This window comes from Carassius gibelio, chromosome A3, assembly GCF_023724105.1.
Source record: "Carassius gibelio isolate Cgi1373 ecotype wild population from Czech Republic chromosome A3, carGib1.2-hapl.c, whole genome shotgun sequence".
Lineage (NCBI taxonomy): Eukaryota > Metazoa > Chordata > Actinopteri > Cypriniformes > Cyprinidae > Carassius > Carassius gibelio.
Window position 1 is genome coordinate 16,225,486 of NC_068373.1, and position 18,806 is coordinate 16,244,291.

Here is an 18,806-nt window from a genome sequence, read left to right on the forward strand (position 1 = left end):
GATGAACTAGTAAAGGAAAGAATAGAAACTGTACACTAGCAATCAAATGCTCTGGGTCGAAAAAGATTTTTAGTTGTTATATATTTAGTAAATTTGTATATATTTAAATTTATATACATTTAGTGTTAATATTATGACCAATTAAAATAATGTTTTCTAGCTCATAGAGGGGTCATATGATGTGATTGACATTTTTCTTTCTCTTTGGATTGTTACAAGCTCTTGGTGTATAAAGAAGATCTGTAAAGTTGCAAAGACTAAAGTCTCCAATCTTTATAAAAGTTAAGACTCATCAACGCCCCCCAAAACGCCTCGATTAAACACACCCCACATGTCTACGTCACGATGTGGGACGATTTGCATAACAACGACCAAATGTTCACGCAAAGAAAGAAGGCGTAACTTTTATTCTCTCTGTTGCCACAGTGCCATGTTGTGGAGACGCTGTTTCATTGTGAAAGCGAAGCTACTTTGTCTAGCTTTCCAAAAGAGGACACGTCTAGAAATCAGTGGTTAAGTTTTATTTACAACACTGTTTCAGAACAGTTCAACCCAAATATTCAGATGTGTGCAGCACATTTTTTGGAGGACTGTGTCCTGTTCCTGGGAGACTATAATGCAGGTTGTTCTGACTCACAGTCTGTACAGTAAGTGCATTTACATATGTAAAGGATTTTCACTGATGATTCAAAAGCGAGTTTTGAGCAGTGTAAGCAGCTGTTCTCAATTCCAGTCCTCGTGCCATCCCCCAATCTGCACATTTTTAATGTTTCTCTTATGTCTTCAGACGTTTGTTCGAACGTAAGTGCCCTATGAAGTGGACATCACAGGCCATTCCACCATGATTCCAGTTCGAAGTGAACGTCTATGCTCCATTCAAAGTGCATTGAAGTGTGTGAGACGTGAATTGAAATTGAATTTATTTACAGAGGTATATGATGTCACACTTGCCTGTTTGTGGACGTTGCGCAGCGCAAATAAATGAATGATCCCAAGTGAGGTAAACTTCAACAGATTTCCCCTGCCCAGGCAGTAGGGAGCAATGAACACTGTGTAGGGACCATGTCAATGGGAACACAGTTCATGCATGGAGCTCACATCTAACGAGCTGATTATCTGAATCAGGTGTGTTGATAAAGAGAGACATGCAAAATATGCAGAGCAGTGGGGCGCGAGGACTGAAACTGAGAATCGCTGGTGTAGTGCTTGTAATTTCTCCAATAACAAATGCAGGCATGGATTTATGTTTACAAAACACGACACGACAGTAAAAACTAGGCATTGTAAAAACACAGTTTTAGTCATTATAATCCTTAATAATGTCCCCACTCGATGCAACAAATGGTTAATTTGTAATGGGTTTAATTGTTTTTGTCTTGTAGTGCGGTGTTCTGACCGGGACATGCGTCACAGTGTTAAGGGGCCTAACAAGATCCCTACAATGACAGTGCACCCTTGTACTCAATGTTAGGCATCTCTGTCAAGCTACAGTAAGCAGGTTAAAAAAAGAGATGAAGGAAAAGATTTAAAAAAAGGAAAAGAGAAAACCTTTATTCTGGTGCTGGCTCTCATCTCTCCTCCTCTCCAGCTCCTTGCGGTCATAGTTTAGGCGCTTCAGGCACATGATGCCATAATGCAGGCTCACCCTGTGGGGTCGAAAGGTCACAAGGGTCAAGAGAGAGGTTCTGGGGCTATCTAAATTCATTAGAGCACTCCACTCTGACAAACTGTTACAAGAGCTGACTCCAGGCACATTAGTGATTAGGAAAGGCCCTAAGACACACACCTGCACCATCAGAATAACTGATTACCATTAACAGATGGGGAGAGGGAGACAGAAGATACCTGTGGAAACTGTCCACCATTTTCAGCTGCCCACGCAGCTCTTTCTTGGTCAAATGGTCCAACATGCGGGCGTCCACCAGTGACTCCATGAAGTAGCTTCTGTACTGGGGCAAACCCAGACTGGGCAGCCAATCATTGCCCACCCACTCATGGTTCATATCTCCATAAGCCAGGATCTACCAAAAACAACAACAAAAACCTTAAAACACACTTTATATCACAACTGTATTTCCGTTTATTCCTTACAATGTGTAACAAACTTTAGGGCTTAAAATTCAAATTCTGGGCCAGTTTATAAAACTATCACTTGCCTTATTTGATCAGCACTATATATTTTCAATCTTTTGATCATGTTCATGAATTTTTGAATAAAAAACTAATACAAAATGACTTCAGTTTACTAAAAACTAACCTAAAATGAAAATGATAACTGAAAATATATCAAATAAGCACTAATTCAAAATATTAAAGTATACTTTAATAGTAAAAAAAAAAAATACTAAAATAAAACTGGCATAAAAAGCAATGATTGCTATTACATCTATTACTGCACATGTTCTTTTACTTAACTAAACTAAGCTTAATATTTAATAGAAAATTGTATATATTTAAAATAAACATGAAATAACAGATATATTATTTAAAATGTTCAATTGTAAACAATACATTCATATTTGTTTATTTTTAAAATGTATTATACATTTTATTATTATTCAATGCACATTTAAAAAAATAATTGAAATTGAAAACCAGAAATTTTAATTCATAAAACAGATATATTAATATTTTTGGTCTTGAAACCAGAAAAAAAATCCTTACTCTTGAGCTCTGAACTACCTTCCAGTTATCAAAAAGTTAACAGCACTTAAATGATTCTATGTGATTTTGATACAAATACACACTTCTTTACTCTTAAAGATAATTTAGTCTCAACAATCTGATAGCACCAGCATCAGCTTGAAAGTGTTTAATGGATGTATTGACGTTACTCACCTGATCCCAGCTGATCTCTTTCAGCTCCTTGTGTGCGGAGGTGATAGCATGATAGGAGAGAGGTGAGGAAGAGGAGATAAGGAATGCAGCAGAGGGGCAGCGGGAAAGACACATCGATGGACAGGAAGAGGAAAGAAGAATAAAGAGGGAAAGCAGGAAGAGAGGTACACAGGGAGGAACAGTTTGTTAGTGACCGGGTCATTAGTTGGAAGCAGTTCACACTGAAACAGAAAAAAGAGGGAAAGTTGAGGATGTTCAACGCTACAGTCTAGCCAGACACACAGAGGGGGAGACAGAAAGAGAGAGACACATCAACACATGTCTGATCACTCCACTCTTCCTTGTGCTGCCTCTCATACTGTCCACTAGGGGGCAGAGCGCTATATAATCTCGCCACATTGAAATGTTCTTTTTTTAAAAAACTGGAAAACAGTACAGTATAATTAATAAAGAAAAATTCACAAAACGAAGATAGGTTCCAAAACAACCCTTTCGACAAATAAATTAATTAAAGAAAGTCAAGAGCTATACTTGTGCTCCGGGAATCCATGATTTCATTGTTATCCAGTAGAGGGTGCTATTACACATCTTCTGTACAGAATTTCCAAAACACAAACGAAGAATAAACCGAAACAACAGATGCTTCCACATATAGATATGTATAGGTAGATTCCCCATTAGACTGCACCAAGCCAAAGTCTATCTACGTATATATCTATGTGTTTCCTCATGTAATCTAACATGATCATCAGACATATAATTTGGCATCAAACCTGTTTAACATTGTGGAATAAAATGTTGACCCATGAAGAGGTAATGACTGTCAAGCTTCGGGGTGTTGATCGACTCCATCTACGTTTTGATTTTCACTCTGAATCTAATTCAGTCTTTTTTCAGCTTTTTTTTGTTTCAACATGTTGTTTGTTAATTTATTTATTGTTTATTCATAAAAGTTACATTCATGTGTTTAAGAAAAAAAAACATGCATGATGCTAAAATAAAAAAAATTTGTTTACAAGATACAGATACCCTGTTCTTTCTTTTGTTGTTTTACATGTTCAGATATTAATTTAACAAAACAAATATAAATTAATACCTAAATAAGGACATAGTAGTATAGTAGTATGCTTAAAGTATGATGTAAAGTTCACTCAAAGAAACCTTACAAGCATAATGGCAGTATAAATCTACTAAACTAGTAGTTCACTGAGATTATACTTAGTATTAAGTATTTACTAAGTATTTAATTAGTAAACTATCAGTATACCTACAAGCTCACTTTTAGTATAACTGCAGTACAAACTAAAAACAGAGACGTAAACTAGTTCTAGTAGTTGATGTCTTCGACACACATTATTCGGATCTGTTACATCTACTTCTCCCCAACTAGTAATCTAATCAGAGCATCAATAAGTACTGAGAGAATACAAAAAGAGTGTACTAACTGGTTTGGTTGCTGCGGTCAGGGACTCCATCTCAGCATGGGTCATCCACACGTTACTGGTTGACTGTGGTAAAAACAAAATTACTGTTTATTAGAGATATGTAGAGTGGGGTGAAAATCATTCTTCAGTCAAGCTGGAGAATATGAGTTCATACAGCTCGAATGCAGCTGTCAAGAAAACAAAAATGGGGGGAAAAAAACATATTACATTACATTATTACATTTTGACATTTACAGTCTGGGATCTGCAAGATTGCTTTTTTTAAAGAAATGAATACTTTAATTTAGTAAGGATGCATCAAACGTATATATTTAAATGTAAGCAGTTCCCAATATTCAGTTTTTACTGTATTTTTTATCAAATGTGTAAATTCAGTTTTGGTGAGCAGAAGAGACTCCTTTCAAAACCAGTTAAACATTGCACAGACCCCGAATTTTTGTAGTGTATGTTTATGTGTCAATTCGACTTTTCACTCAAGTTGTTTTGCTCATAATATTATGTGCAGTAAAAATGTAAATATAAATGATGAGAAGCATTTTGTTTTGTGGTCTCACATATTTGAACCCCAAGAATCCTAATTCTTTTATGGTGCATTTAGCATATGTGAGTGTGTGTGAGTGTGTGTGAGCGTACAGAGCGTGTGCTGGCCGGGGCCGAGGGGCTGGTCAGGGACACCATCTCCTGAATGGCCAGTCTCAGTTTGAGGCGGTGCAGAGGGTTACTGATGCCGATCTCTCTCTGGATCTCTGTGTCTGACAGGTTAGCCATGATGGCTCCACTCTTCACGTTAGCACGACAGGCTGCCACGTACCATGCTGGCATGCCCACCCACAGCTGAGAGAGAGAGAGAGAGAGAGAGGTGACCTCTAGGGAAGGTGCAAAACAAAAGAAAAAGTGCTGACAGGAAACACCTTTTCTTAGAACATCAAAGTAACAATAATGGAAACAATAATGCCATATTTTCAAACATTATAGAAAATATCAATGTAAAGTTAAACAAGCCCCTTTTTATCCATTGTAATACTCAGATATGGAGCCATACTTCCAGCCAGGAGACAACAGTAGGTCCGTCCCAGGATGCAAAGGGTAGCCCCTGTCGGCATGCCTCCTCCAACAGCTCATGCCTAAAAGAAAGGGAGAGATGTTTATTCAGTACAAACAATGACATAGAGTCAGAAAAAAGAGAATACACTTGTCTGATTTGAGTAAAATTACTTCTTCTTGCTGCGACGGTCCTTGTCCACCGGACCGGCCATCTTAGTGAGTCCGAGGGGATCCACGGAGCCCAGGTCATCTGAGGGGGTCGAGGCTACAGAAGACACACAGAGGACAAGGGTGGCAGGTCAATGAACAGGACTGAAAGAACAGTGGATATGAAACATTTTACTGTCCATTAAGAAACATTAAGTTGTCGAAAACAGTTTATCCTGATGCAGTTAAGAATACCACATAGATTATCATTGTTGCATTGTAGTATAATAATATTTGCTAATCAGTTGATTTCTGAGGAAACATGCAACATTGGAGCCTGGAGCAATGATGATGAAAATTAAAACAGAAAACAGTTATTTTGCATTTAATATAATAATAATATTTCACAGTATTACAATTTTTACTGTATCTTTGATCAAATAAATGCTTCCTTGGTGAGCCTAATATACTTTTTTCAGAAACATTAAACATTTTGCCAGACAGGCTTTTAAATGCTAGTGTACATACAGTATGCAAGACATTCAGTTTTTCTTTTCCAGGAGAATGAATCAAACAAATATTGATGACTCGTGTTGTACTATACAAATTTTTATCTAATCAAATGCTCTCTTGAATGAGAATATCCCTCCCACTTATGCTAAAGGAAACACCTTTCATGTTGCAAATCATGTTGAATGACTGTGACATAAATAAATGTTATTCTTTACTTAAAAAGGCAATGAGCCCTTTGATATTTTTCCTATGCAAACAAATGGTTTCATTAGGAAAGAAGTCAGCAATTTCATAGGGGCCTTAAGGAACATTTCTGGATAATTAAAGTATATCCCTCTGATTTTGTGCAGTGTTCTTTTTTTATTTTGTTGTCAAGCACTTTTTCTGTTTTTAAGTATTTTTAAGTAGGACTTACCCAGAGATGCTGACTCACGTCCGGGCTGACCCATTCTGACCTTATCCTTCTTCCCAAAGAGCCGGCCGATGGAAGACTTGATGCTTTTCTTTTTGCTGGCCTTGTGGAGGGAGTCCTGGCTGCTGTTTGAGCTGCTGCCATCAGCTGAGAGACTGGAAAACCACAGAAAGCTCTCTTAAAAAATGTATTAAGATTGAAGAAGGGTTAGACATTTTCTATAGTTCATTCTCAGAATAACAGTCCTATGTAAAGAGGGATTACGGGCCGGGCCAGTTAGCGCACCTGCGGAACTCACGACTGTCATCCAACAATGCACCAGGGTGGGTGTGCGTCATCCTGTCCAATCGCAGAGCACGAGGGGTGGGAGGAGGGGTGGAATCCAAAAGGGCCAGGGACCTGTCGTCATCTTTGTTGTTCTGATGGCCAGAAAAGAGTCAGGTGTTTGCACGTTTATTCAATGTGTGATAGCAATACTTATGAATGATGACACGCATGCTCTTACCTGTCTGTCTGTCTCGCGTGCAGGTGAGTGGGGCAGGCGAGGAGTGGAGTGCCCGGAGCTGGGCGGAGAGGGCGATGCCAGGGTGGAGGATGTGAGGGATGGGGGGATGAAGCCACGCCCTGTGCTGTCCCGCCCCAGAGAGGTTGGGGGGATGGGGGGGCCGTCCAGAGCCACGCTGCTGACTCTGCTCTCGATTTCTTCAGCACGAAGCTCTGTGCTCTCCTTCTCTTCCTGAATCAGCCTGAAGAAAATATGAAAGGAGGGTAAGACAAAGGCTTCTGAAGGTGTCATGAGGCAAGCCTGTTTACATAAAGAATGACTACTATACAGCACAAACTATACAGATAACTACAGTATATGAGCGTTAACAATGGATACTACTGTTCTGTTTATTATAAGCATGCACTGCAGTTTTGTCAACTACTGCTTTAAATGGCTGAACTCTTTAAACCAGGATGGATTCTGATTGGCTGTCAATGTTTTAATAGTTCACCAGCTGTTAAAAATTGCAATACTTTTCCCCTGTCTCATTATCAATATATATAAATATATATAGATCACAAGTGCTGTATTCCCTCATACAACATGAAATATTAATATAAATTTGAAAATAACACACTTTTGGCTCCAATTTAAGGCCTTAAATTGAAAAAGAACATGGATTTTTCATATTTACAAAACCTAAAGAGAGAGAGAATGAAACAAAAAGTTTGAGGTTAGGAATTTTTTATACAGTAATACTTTTATTCAGCAAGGATGCATTAAACTGATAAAAAAATAAAAGTAAATATTTTTGATACAAAATGGGGGAAGGTGGAGGGTTTCTGAAGCAATCTGCAGCTGCTACAGTAAGTCCTAGTCATATATTTGAATGATATCTGTGCCATGTGATGATGTCATTAGGTCAGATTGAGTTAGACCTATCGGACTGTGCCATCTAGAGTTTCGTGCCAGAACTCTGTATATATGTATATTTTTATATTATGTGTTGTGTAAAAGGTCCAGTCGGAGTCAGGTGAACTAGGGTTTTCTTAAGATTGAGTTCAAGCAACCTACCAATTAGTCGATTTTGAAATCACTTTTATGCACTGATGCTCCCTGCCCTATACTCTCTTTATCAAGTGTCTCTCCTGATCTTTCCCATTAACCTCCCTTTCTGAGCACTCTCCATTTCAAATGTCTTTCTCATTAAATGAAAGTTTGTTTTTTCAAGCGGCCTCAAGGTCCCTCCGTCTGGAGTAAACTCACTTAATCTCTTTGTTGATGGCCTCCAGCTGCTCCTGCAACATGATAGCGAGAGTCTGCACATCTGTCTGACCGCTTGGTGACAGCAGCTCGGATTCGAAGAGCGTCCCGCGATCCTCTTCATCATCAGAACACCTGTCCTCCACACCACCCTCAAACCCAGTGCCCACCATAGCTCCGCTGTCCCATTCGACGTACTGAACAAAAGAAATGTAAGAAACGACTAGTATAATTTCATATGAATCCATTTTTATCAATTTATTAGTAGGTTCATACAAAGATGCTCTCACTTTGCTAGCGTCCTCCCTTGCCCCGCTCCAGCGTCCACGATGAGCCCGTCTGACCACGCCTCCTGTGCCTGTGTTTCCATAGTGATCTAGGTGGGTGGTGGAGCCCGCAGGAAGTGACCCACCTCCCTGGGAGTACCTCAGCTCCAGAGCACTTCCTGGCAGAGACCTAATAAAGAAGCAGTGGAGGCCATGGTTAAAGTCAACATAAAATCGAAACTGGTCAGTGTCTGCCCATTTTTCACAATGCAATTGATTCCTGATAGATAAAATCATCCTGTCCAATGTTGTTCTCTCAATAAATATCCTGCTCCACTGAGAAAAACAAAGACTGTTCAAAAGTTTGGGGTCAATTAGATTTTTTAAATAAAACATTAATATGATGAAATATTATTACACTTTATATAAGCTTTTAAAATGTATTCCTGTGATGCCAAAACTGAATTTTCAGCAGGCATTACTCCAGTTTTCAGTGTAAAATGATCCTTCAGAATTCTGTTTAATAAGCTGATTTGCTGCTCAAGAAACATTTCTTATTATTTTCAATGTAGAAAACAGCTGTGCAGCTCAATATTTTTTTTAGAAATCAGGATATTTTTTTTTTTTAAAGTTCCAAAGAGCAGAGTTTATAAAAAATATTTGAACAGAGTTTATTGAAATATTTGAAACATTTCATCCGATGTCCCCTTTTTTTGTGCTGTTTTTGCATTTCAAAAGGTGAAAAAAATGTGTGATGTTAAAGTCTGAAACTATGTCATCTAGCGAGATGTTTCAGTTTGCAGCTGGTTTCTATGAAGATAGCTAGCTATTTGAATAAGACCACTTCTGAGCCATGTAAGCCAGCAACTCATTTGTCTTGAGTCAACACAACCAAAAAGAGGAGAAGGGCGGGGTCAGTAGTAGCTCATTATCATTTTTTAAAGAGACATGCAAACAAATGGTTTGCTTTGAACAGAGCTGGTTTTGATAAAGTAAAAATGGTGTTCTTTTACATGATCACTGAGGAATTTTAACCAAAGTATGTAACAGACATTTGATGAAGACCCTAAAGAATCATACCAACTTCTGGAAAATGAGCATTCGATGTCCCTCTTTGAGTATTAATAGTAATACTGATTTCTAAAAAAATGACTCCAAATTTTGAATGTTACATACTGAAGTAAAATTGATTGTGAATGTTATATACTTCCTAAATGACTTTTGAAGAGGACAGCAGCAATGTTATGCATCTTACCGTGAGTAAGAGGAACCAGGTCTTCCTCTCAGCTGGTCCAGCTCTAGTTGAAGCCTCTCCAGCTCTGCAATCAGCTGATCCTGGGAGGAATACGATTTTAGTATCAGATAATGTAGCCATCTGGACTCAGGTCAAGTGAACAGAACCTTCTTTACTTTGTTTTTTACAATACCATTATAGTTTAAAGAGAAACGTACCTTGTTCGCTAAGAGATCGTCTTGGATCTTCTTCATGTTAGCGAGTTCCTCAGAGAGAGCGTTCTGTAACATATAACACCAGATGCTTACATATCATTTCATTCAGTTGTAAGGTGTTCTTATCCAAACTGATCTAATGTGTGTTTCCTGGAAATCAAACCCATGACAGTGGCGTGGTTAGCATCATGCTAGGACGGCTCACAATGGAGAAACCGTTGTCCAGTCAACAAACTAGGCAAATAAAGTTGGCTAGTTAAGATACTCTTTTCTTTTTTTAGGTTTTGATATGTTTTTTCTTAAATTAGCATACTATCTGAGTGTGCTGTTTCTTAAAAAACATATATATTTAATAATCAAATAATCAATAAAAATATATAACAATAAATAAAAATAATTACTTAAAAATGTAAGTAGAAACAAATCTAGGCTTTTCTATGATGTTCTAGACCTAGAAGTCATGCTTTTAAATTCCCTTCATATTTTCAGGACCTTAGGATCCCTGAGCATCATGTGTTTTTAAAACATTATATTGAAATAGTTTTCCTAACTGTTAAAAATGAATCTTGAGACTTGCGCTTCTTCAATCTGTTTTTGAACACACCTTTTTAAAAGGCCTCTTACAAACACATCCAGGTCAGAGGAACCAGAAACAGCCTAATTATGCTTCCTCAAAACTGATTAGTTAACTACAGTGGTTGTCCAGACATCGTGCAACAAGCAGATTCTGAAAATATGTCGTTTTGCACATGCCTACACCATTCCAGTCGCATGTCTTCCGTCTCATGTCTTCTGTTTCTGACATTAAGCGCAAATTATTGTTTCAGCTATTCATCATGGATTCTCTGATGAGAGATGCATTGGGCATGAAACACCTGCTTTTGTGCTAAAATAATGAGTGAGGACACATAGAGGAAGCCTGGAACTCCTATTAGACATGAACAGAACTGAGGCAACATCTGGATTTGGAGGTTAACATCAAAGACGTGGTGACATGTCAAGGCTATTTTTCTGTTTTCTGGATGTGTGTGCAACGTTGCCAAAGAAACCAAATCTGAAATTGTGGAGGGCCCACACCTTCTCCTCCAGGGCAGCCATTCTCTCCTTCAGGTGCAGCTGCAGTCTCTCATTGGACTCCGACAGAAGCTTGTCCACCGTGTCAGAGAGACGCTTGTTGTGTTCGTCATTCATCCGCTCCCTCTGCCTCGCCTGGGGGGAGGGAGGGAGAGAAAAAGAGAGGGAAAAGACACGGACAGAGAAAGAAGAATGATGCATATTGAGTATATACTTGACTAACAGTGAATAAACGATACGGTACATCAAAGTGATGAGAGATGATGCTGTCTGGTTTCAAGCAAATCGAAGTAATATAACTGTTTCTCGTTAAAATCACACATCCCATCAGAAAGAGATTCGCTTAATGATGGCAAAAGAAGCAAAGTGCTAAAAAAGAAACATGGTTGCTTCTCAGATCAGAACTTTAAATATAAATGAACTACATAAACTAAGTTTTTTTGTTTATTTTTGTTTCATATGTGAAATACTCATACAAAATTGATTTCGGATTCTCCAGCTGAATCTTAATTATCTTTAATTGTATTTAAAATATTCTGAAACATGTTTAAAATGTATTTATGTAATGCATTTCGAAGATGTCTAAAGCAAATATTTTATTTACTTTTTTATTTTAAATGAAATACAGGTTGCAGATATTAGCTCGTTTAGGAATGTTTGTGTAAACTCAATATTTGTGCATTTTAATAAAAATCCCATCCATAGTGAAAATACTTCACTATATTTGAGTCTAACATGCTGAACAAACGGAAAAAGAGCGGATGAGTCACCCTCTGTAGCTCCTGATTTTTCTCTTCAAGTTGTGCCTCCAACTGTCTCAGTCGCTCCTCAAAGTTGCCATGACGCTCCTCCGCCTAAACAACAGAGCAAGGATAAAACGTTTCTTAACATTAGTTTGGAGTTGAGTCAATAGCACAGCACGTCAAACAGATCTGAACCTGACAGCACACACCTTGTTGAGTGCCGCCACCCTCTGGGCGAGCTGAGCCTCGATCTCGGGCAGCGTCTCGGCCCTCTGGAGGGTTTGCTGCAGCTTCTGTTTAGCATCGTCTAGACGCTCCTGGAGCTGCCTGTTCTTCTCTTCACTCTGAGTGACAGAACAATGAGGCCAAACAATACAGAACACCATAACGAACACATTGTCTTCAGGAAAAACAGTGCTTTGTTTTTGGTGGAGACTTGGTAAAAACCCAATGGAACTTCGTTTTGTCAGAAATGAAGCCACCAAAGAACCAAAAGAAAAATCATGAACAAAAATCAGGTACAAACCTAGGCAAGATGTAAAGTTTAGTCATTACGTTATCTATAACTAGTGATCATTTCGATACGTATGAACAGCAAAGACATGTTGCATAAAGCCAACACGTCCAGACATAACACAGAGCCTGGAAACTAATTCTAAATTCTTGTAGACACAATAACAGATTTCAAACCTCTAAAACAACAAAATAAATTCACTTTGATTTAAATGCAAACAGTTATTTAGGTGCATTAACACTTTCTTAGGTTCCATAGTTAAGAATGTCTAAATCTGCAGTCCATCTCTATTTACTGTGAATATATAGTGATATATTTCCATTGTGGGGTTTGTTGAACTTACGATTTGACAGCAAAAAAAAAAAAAAAAAAGTTAGTTTCTTATTTTATTTATTCATCAAAATATCAACCAGTTTACATGTCCACATTCATAACCACTACATTATTTTTGATTAATAATTAATTTAACAAGGATTAATTTAAAGGAAAGTGACAGCAAAGACTTAAAAAAAAAACAAATGGTGTTCTTTTGAACTTTCTATATATCAGCAAATCCTGAAAAAATGTACCACAGTTTCCACAAAAATATTAAGCAGCACCAGTAAAACTAATGCTAATACTGATGTCAATAAAATTGTTTTTGAGCACCATAAATAAATCAACACATACAACAGTTACTTTAAATTGTAATAATATTTAAGAATATTAAAAAAATGTTTTACTGTATATTAAATTAAATTAAATTTAGCCTTGGTGAACATAAGAGCCTTTATTCAAAACCATTAAAAAGTCTTACCAACCCAGAACATTTAAATACTAGTTTAAATTATATTTAATAAAAACCTTAAGAATAAAATTAAGAACAAATATCAAGTTTGTACTGTCTATTCTTTTTCCTAAAAAAAACAAAAATAAATTTGGCCTTGTAAAGATTGAAAGGCTTTAAAGGAACAATAATAGTTTGATGCTGTGGTTAGTAATAAAGAGTCTAGGTCTATCTATTGACCAATAATCTGAATATTGGACCGGGTCCTCATGGTGGTTATGGCCCTGAAACTTTAAGGTGTTAAAATACAAAAGACATCTTAAAAAACTGAAAAGAAAGAAAAGTCTGGAAATGTTTTCAGATTAAATAAAAACAAAACCAAATCTTCAGGCACAAATGGCGCCATACCCTGAGAATAAGCCCCAGAGACTGTTAATGAACACACTGTTAAATGTTACACCTTTCATGTGTGTCTGTACATGATCTTTCTTTTGTACCTGTCTGTATAAAGACTCTTTGCTGGCAAGCTCGTTCTCCAGCTTGTCTTTGATGTCATGGAGAGAGGTTGCCTCCCTCTGGGCGCTGAGGTACCTACAGACAGAAACACACACCGTGAGAATCCGCAGGCTGCTTGAGAAATCAGAACGGCAACCCTATCTGTGTGTCATTCCAGAGTGCGGTCACAACAGTGAGTGAGTGTTTACCTGCGCTCTAAGGTGGTAATTCTTTCCTCCATGTCCTCTCTTTGACACAGCGCCTGGGAATGAGGGGGTGGAAAATTATGAGATAAAAGAGAGATGATGTCAAAAAGAATAAAAGACAACAACATATGGTTAACTGATTGCAGAAACACAAACACACACTAAACAGTCACAATCAGACCATTTGGTAACATTATTATGGTTGGGCGTCTGTCTAGACAGCAGTTCCACCGTAACTGTTTACTTCAAATGGAGCTGACTATTAACATTTATTGCGAAACAAAAAAGAGCAGTATCAAATATTACATAACGGCTAAGAGGGAGAAAGAAGAGGCAATGGAAAATCAGTATAGCGAAAAGAACGACAAGCAGCATGTCCAGGGAAATGAAGAAAAAAAAAACTTAATTTGCTATTATCAAAACTGTACTTTATGACTTAGAAGCAAAAATCTGCTCAAGGCATTCGATGTAAATAGGACGCCAAGCCACGGTAGCTACCGGCAATTCCGGAAAATTCCGTAAGTGGCGAGTCGGTGACATGAAACAGACGCCGTTGCCAAGTCGCCGAGTCTTTGTGTTCCCGCAGGAGAATACAGCATGCTTCTATTATACAGAAAATTAGACCTCTTCCATGAGGAGCGTCAGACAGACAGCTGATTATTTTGTTGGCAGTTTGATTGATCTCGCTTTGGCCGACAGACACACCCATCAACAACTAGAGCACTTTACCAGCAATTAATCACTGCATCGTGGAAGGAAACCCTTCTGAATGGGAAGGGAGGCGGGATGACAGCTGAACCACGGTTGCTTGACATGGGGCTCTTGATTTTGTTTTGAAGAGCCCTTGATGAGAATTTAACTTCTGACCCACCTCTTTCACGTCCCTCTGATGCTTCTGATTGGCTTCCTCAGATTTAGCTAATTCCCTTCTGGCGGTAGTGAGCTGCTCCTCGATCTCTCCAACCTGCACATTGGAGACAAGGAACGCATGCAAACATGAATGCATGCAAACACAAAGACCAGCCAATGAATCCTGGATACACTCCAGTAGTCATTTCTCCCTCCGACATTTCTTTTTTTCTTCTTCTTTTTTTTTTTTGCAATTAGGAATGCTGCACACATCCACCAGAGGGCAGCTGATGTGACACAGTCTTTCGCTCAGCATCTCCTCAGATTCTGTATCTCTATGGCAACCAGAGGAATGCCCGACTAACTGGAACCTTCTCATCCAAAATGTGCTTTGAGTGTGTCATACTATAGGTCTTCTCCCACCTCGCCTGCCTCGTGTTTCCTTTCCTGTGTCTGTGAACATTATATATGCATCATACACACTTAGAAGCTATGGCTCAAAACCCAGCTGTCTTCTAAGGCAGGATCCTAACCCCATCATGAAACCTGACAAGTCACTGATTTGGCACAGTCCACACAGACAGGAGCACACTTTGTTTTCACATTATTTCAGTGGAGCTGCCTCTATAATAGACATACACTACCATTCAAATGTTTAGGGTTTTAGTTTCATTAGTAGAAGTAGAAAACATTATTTAAAATAACTATTATTTTAGTAATACTATTTCACAATATTACTGTATTTTAGTGTTTGTGTGTGTGTGTGTGTGTGTGATTTTCAAATATATAAAACCATTAAAAACATCTTACTGTACCAACCCCAGACTTTTGAACAGTAGTGTACATAAATTGGCAAAATACCTAAAATATATATTTTTTTAATGGAATATTTTTTTAATGAATAATTTATATCCTTTTTAAATTGAATATAAATATGAGATATGGATATGACCTTCCTGCAGAGTTTAGCTCCAACCCCAAATTAAACACACCTGGAGCTGAAAATCAAGGGGTTTTGGTATGACTAGAGACTTCTAGGAAAATACGCTGGGTAAGGTTGGACACCCTTGCATTATGGGATAGCATTCTCTCTTTGGCTAGAATTTGGCTTCCTTTTGAATCATCTTGTCTTGTTCAAAGTGTGCCAATGATGCCTTAAAATGCTCCCTCTATAAGCAGCAGTGCAACACTCACCTGTCTGCACATGAGCGCCAGTCTTTCTTTTAACTGTGAAAGCTCTGCTCTCTGTCTCTCTATCTCTCCCTCTCTCTGTCTGTCAATCTCGCCATCATCCAAGATGGAGGAGGGGCCGTTCGGGAGCCGCTGTGTGAACAACAGAGGAACATGAGGGGAAAAAAGATTGAAAAGATTCGAAACATTATCCAAGTAGTTCTGACTCACCTCCTTTCCATTGTCCAAACCCCGTTCTCTCCTTTTAATCTGATCCCGTAAAGACAGAACCTAAGTGTAGCGAACAAATCTAAGCATGCAAGACCAGCGTGCCACATAAAGAGAGAAAAGGAGGTACAGAGATACATTGCAAAAGTATGATATTCACCTCATTTGTGGAAGCTCCCAGCTCTTCCTCGAGAACGGCAACTCTCTCTAAAGCCACACGCAATCTCTCACGCACCTGAGGGAGAGGAGAACAATACACGATGAATCAACCGGGAGAACCAGTCCAAAAAAACCTCACCTCCATGAAGAGACGCAGTAATTCTGTAGATGTCTGACTGTTTAAACACTGATAATCTGCTTAATGAACTCATAACGTGCAAAATGAGAAGGTGTCCCGCTTCACTGATAGCTATGCCTTAAAACAGAATTATTAGGTTTTTTGAAAGGACCAAATGAAACCATCAGAGAAGTAATGGTTTGATTTTGTTACTTCCCTTCACACAAAGCTATTGTATAGCTTAAGAGGACTTTAAATACAGCATATGAGTCATATGGGTGCTTTTCATCATTTTTGAAACTTTAGGCCCCTGTGTTTTCATTATGAGCAGAACTAACCAGAAAAACAAAATGAAAACAGAAACTAAACAACAGCTGTGGTCACAAAAAATTCAGATATTTGGATTTATCATCATGCCAAAATATCGTAGGACAGGAGAGAGCAGGGAAGGGCTGCTGACCTTTTCGTCCAGGGCTTTATGGTGTTCGAACAGAGACTTGAGGGCCTTGAGCACCTCCACCTCGCTGGAGACTCCAGCCGGAGACTGAGCCTGCCTCTTCACCACAGTCATCCTCAGAGAGCGCTCGTGACGAGACACCAGACACTCCAGATGCTCCAGCAGCAGCTAGACGGCACAGGGAAGAAACTGAGAAAGTAAGAATTTCAAATGGGAGACGGAGATAGTTATTACCCCTTTCTTTACTCTAGTCAACTTTTCCCAGAGTAGGCCTGACTCCCAGAGAACAGTCTTAGGGGAGTCACATACATTACCATTCAAAATGTTGGGGTCAGGAAGATTTTTTGTTATGTTTTAAGTCTTTTATGCTCAATGGCTCAAGCCTGTATTTATTCGATCAAAATTCTAGTAAAAACAGTAATAATGCGAAATAATATTACACTTTTAACTGTACAGTATTCTATTTTAATATATTTCACATTTAAAATAATTTATTCCTGTGATGGCAAAGCTGAACTGTCAGCATCATTACTTCAATCTTCAGTGTCACATGATTCTTCAGAAATCATACTAATATGCTGATTTGCTGCTCAAGAAACATTTCTTATCATTATTAATGATGGAAACAGCTGTGCTGCTTAATATATTTGTGGAAACCGTGATACACTTTTTCAGGATTCTTTGATGAATAAAAATGTCAAAAGAACAGCTTTATTTCCATAAAATAGAAATCTTCTGGAATATTATAAATGTCTTTACTGTATTTTTTTTAATCAATTTCATTCATCCTTGCTGAATTAAAGTAGAAATGTATTTTCCCAAAAAATAAAAACAAGAATCAAGCATGAACTAACAATGATTAATTTTATTTCATTAACTCACATTAACAAAGATTAATAAATACAGTAACAAATGTATTGTTCATGGTTTGTTCATGTTAATTAATACATTAACTAACATTAACTAATAGAACCTTTTTCTAAAGTGTTACCAATTATATATACAATGTGTGTGTGTGTGTGTGATGTCTGTTTCACCCGCACAGATTATGGTTATGGAGTTACTGACCCGTGTATTGTTCCTCTCTGCCTTGAGCTCAGCAATCTCCTCTTCTCTCTCCAGCAGCTGCTCCCGACATACATTCAGCTCTTTGGTCAACACGGCAAACTCCTGCTCACACACACACACACACACACACACAACAGAAAATTAACTCTGTTCTGAACTTTACAGGCTCATAGCAATCAACACAAATAAACCAAAGAGTGTGTGTCCAGTGCAGTGGTCAGTCTCAAATATATTTACGGATCACTCAAACCACACACACACATAATGTAGAAAATAGAAATAAACACATACACCACATACATGTGTGCACCATGTAGTCTGGGGTTCAGACAGCCTGCCCACAGACCACCCAACAGACACACTGACCGTCTGAGACACACTGCATACACACAACTGAAACACACACTTTCTCAATCCGGCAAGCTCTAATCTGATTGGCTGAATTCAGAACATTTCACTAGGTGTAAGAGCCCACAGGGTTTAATATCAGACTGTCTGAAAAGTTGTGTTTGCAGGCTGATACAAGAAGTTCAGCTGTTTCGAAGATGAAATAATCACTGGATTTGCTTAGTAATTTCAATACCTTTATATATATCTATATCTATAACTAAAACTATTAAAAATGCTGTTGATGAAATCAAAATAAAATACAAATATTGGATGAAAAACTTGAATGAGAATTTGAAATGTCTGAAATTAAAGCAAAATAACAACAAGAAGAGTCACAACTATTATATACAGCAGTAACCACCCAACAATGAAACCATAAAAATAACAAAAGACCAGAACGTTTAAAAAATCTACTGCAATTACAACATACAAAAACTTTCAATGACACCAGCTTAACACAAGGTGAGGACAGCGGTGAATGTGTGTCTGTGTGAGGGTTGCACAGTATATAGTAATAAAGGAAGTACAACAAAAAAGGTACTGTGGGACAATACCATCATTTGGTCATTACTGCTCTCCAGCATAGTTCAGCAGTTTGGGCAGGGAGATGTGAACGTCTCGTGGGTTAACATGAGATCATTAAAATCACTTGTTGAAATCATATTACATCATTTTTGTTGAAACATAGAGAAACAGAATTTTCAC

At 38.1% G+C, this 18,806-nt stretch overlaps 1 protein-coding gene across 2 annotated transcripts in view; it reads right to left on the bottom strand.

Moving 5' to 3' along the window:
- The window catches only part of ppfia3 (PTPRF interacting protein alpha 3), a 33,216-nt gene that overhangs the window by 5,899 nt on the left and 8,511 nt on the right, over positions 1–18,806 (bottom strand). The window contains exons 3-27 of one of the 2 annotated variants that reach the window (XM_052545978.1): positions 17,712–17,813; positions 16,647–16,811; positions 16,070–16,144; positions 15,913–15,972; positions 15,706–15,834; positions 14,534–14,626; positions 13,666–13,718; positions 13,459–13,552; positions 11,891–12,025; positions 11,709–11,792; positions 10,942–11,073; positions 9,868–9,930; positions 9,671–9,750; positions 8,440–8,605; positions 8,153–8,346; positions 6,905–7,145; positions 6,685–6,818; positions 6,403–6,554; positions 5,499–5,592; positions 5,326–5,407; positions 4,917–5,117; positions 4,284–4,346; positions 2,839–2,865; positions 1,846–2,021; positions 1,549–1,646 (exon numbers count right to left, since the gene is read on the bottom strand). In XM_052545978.1, coding sequence (XP_052401938.1) covers positions 1,549–1,646; positions 1,846–2,021; positions 2,839–2,865; positions 4,284–4,346; positions 4,917–5,117; positions 5,326–5,407; positions 5,499–5,592; positions 6,403–6,554; positions 6,685–6,818; positions 6,905–7,145; positions 8,153–8,346; positions 8,440–8,605; positions 9,671–9,750; positions 9,868–9,930; positions 10,942–11,073; positions 11,709–11,792; positions 11,891–12,025; positions 13,459–13,552; positions 13,666–13,718; positions 14,534–14,626; positions 15,706–15,834; positions 15,913–15,972; positions 16,070–16,144; positions 16,647–16,811; positions 17,712–17,813 — 2,893 coding nt within the window. The remainder of the gene's footprint in view (positions 1–1,548; positions 1,647–1,845; positions 2,022–2,838; positions 2,866–4,283; positions 4,347–4,916; positions 5,118–5,325; positions 5,408–5,498; positions 5,593–6,402; positions 6,555–6,684; positions 6,819–6,904; positions 7,146–8,152; positions 8,347–8,439; positions 8,606–9,670; positions 9,751–9,867; positions 9,931–10,941; positions 11,074–11,708; positions 11,793–11,890; positions 12,026–13,458; positions 13,553–13,665; positions 13,719–14,533; positions 14,627–15,705; positions 15,835–15,912; positions 15,973–16,069; positions 16,145–16,646; positions 16,812–17,711; positions 17,814–18,806) is intronic. The other variant, XM_052545986.1, reaches the window with a different exon arrangement.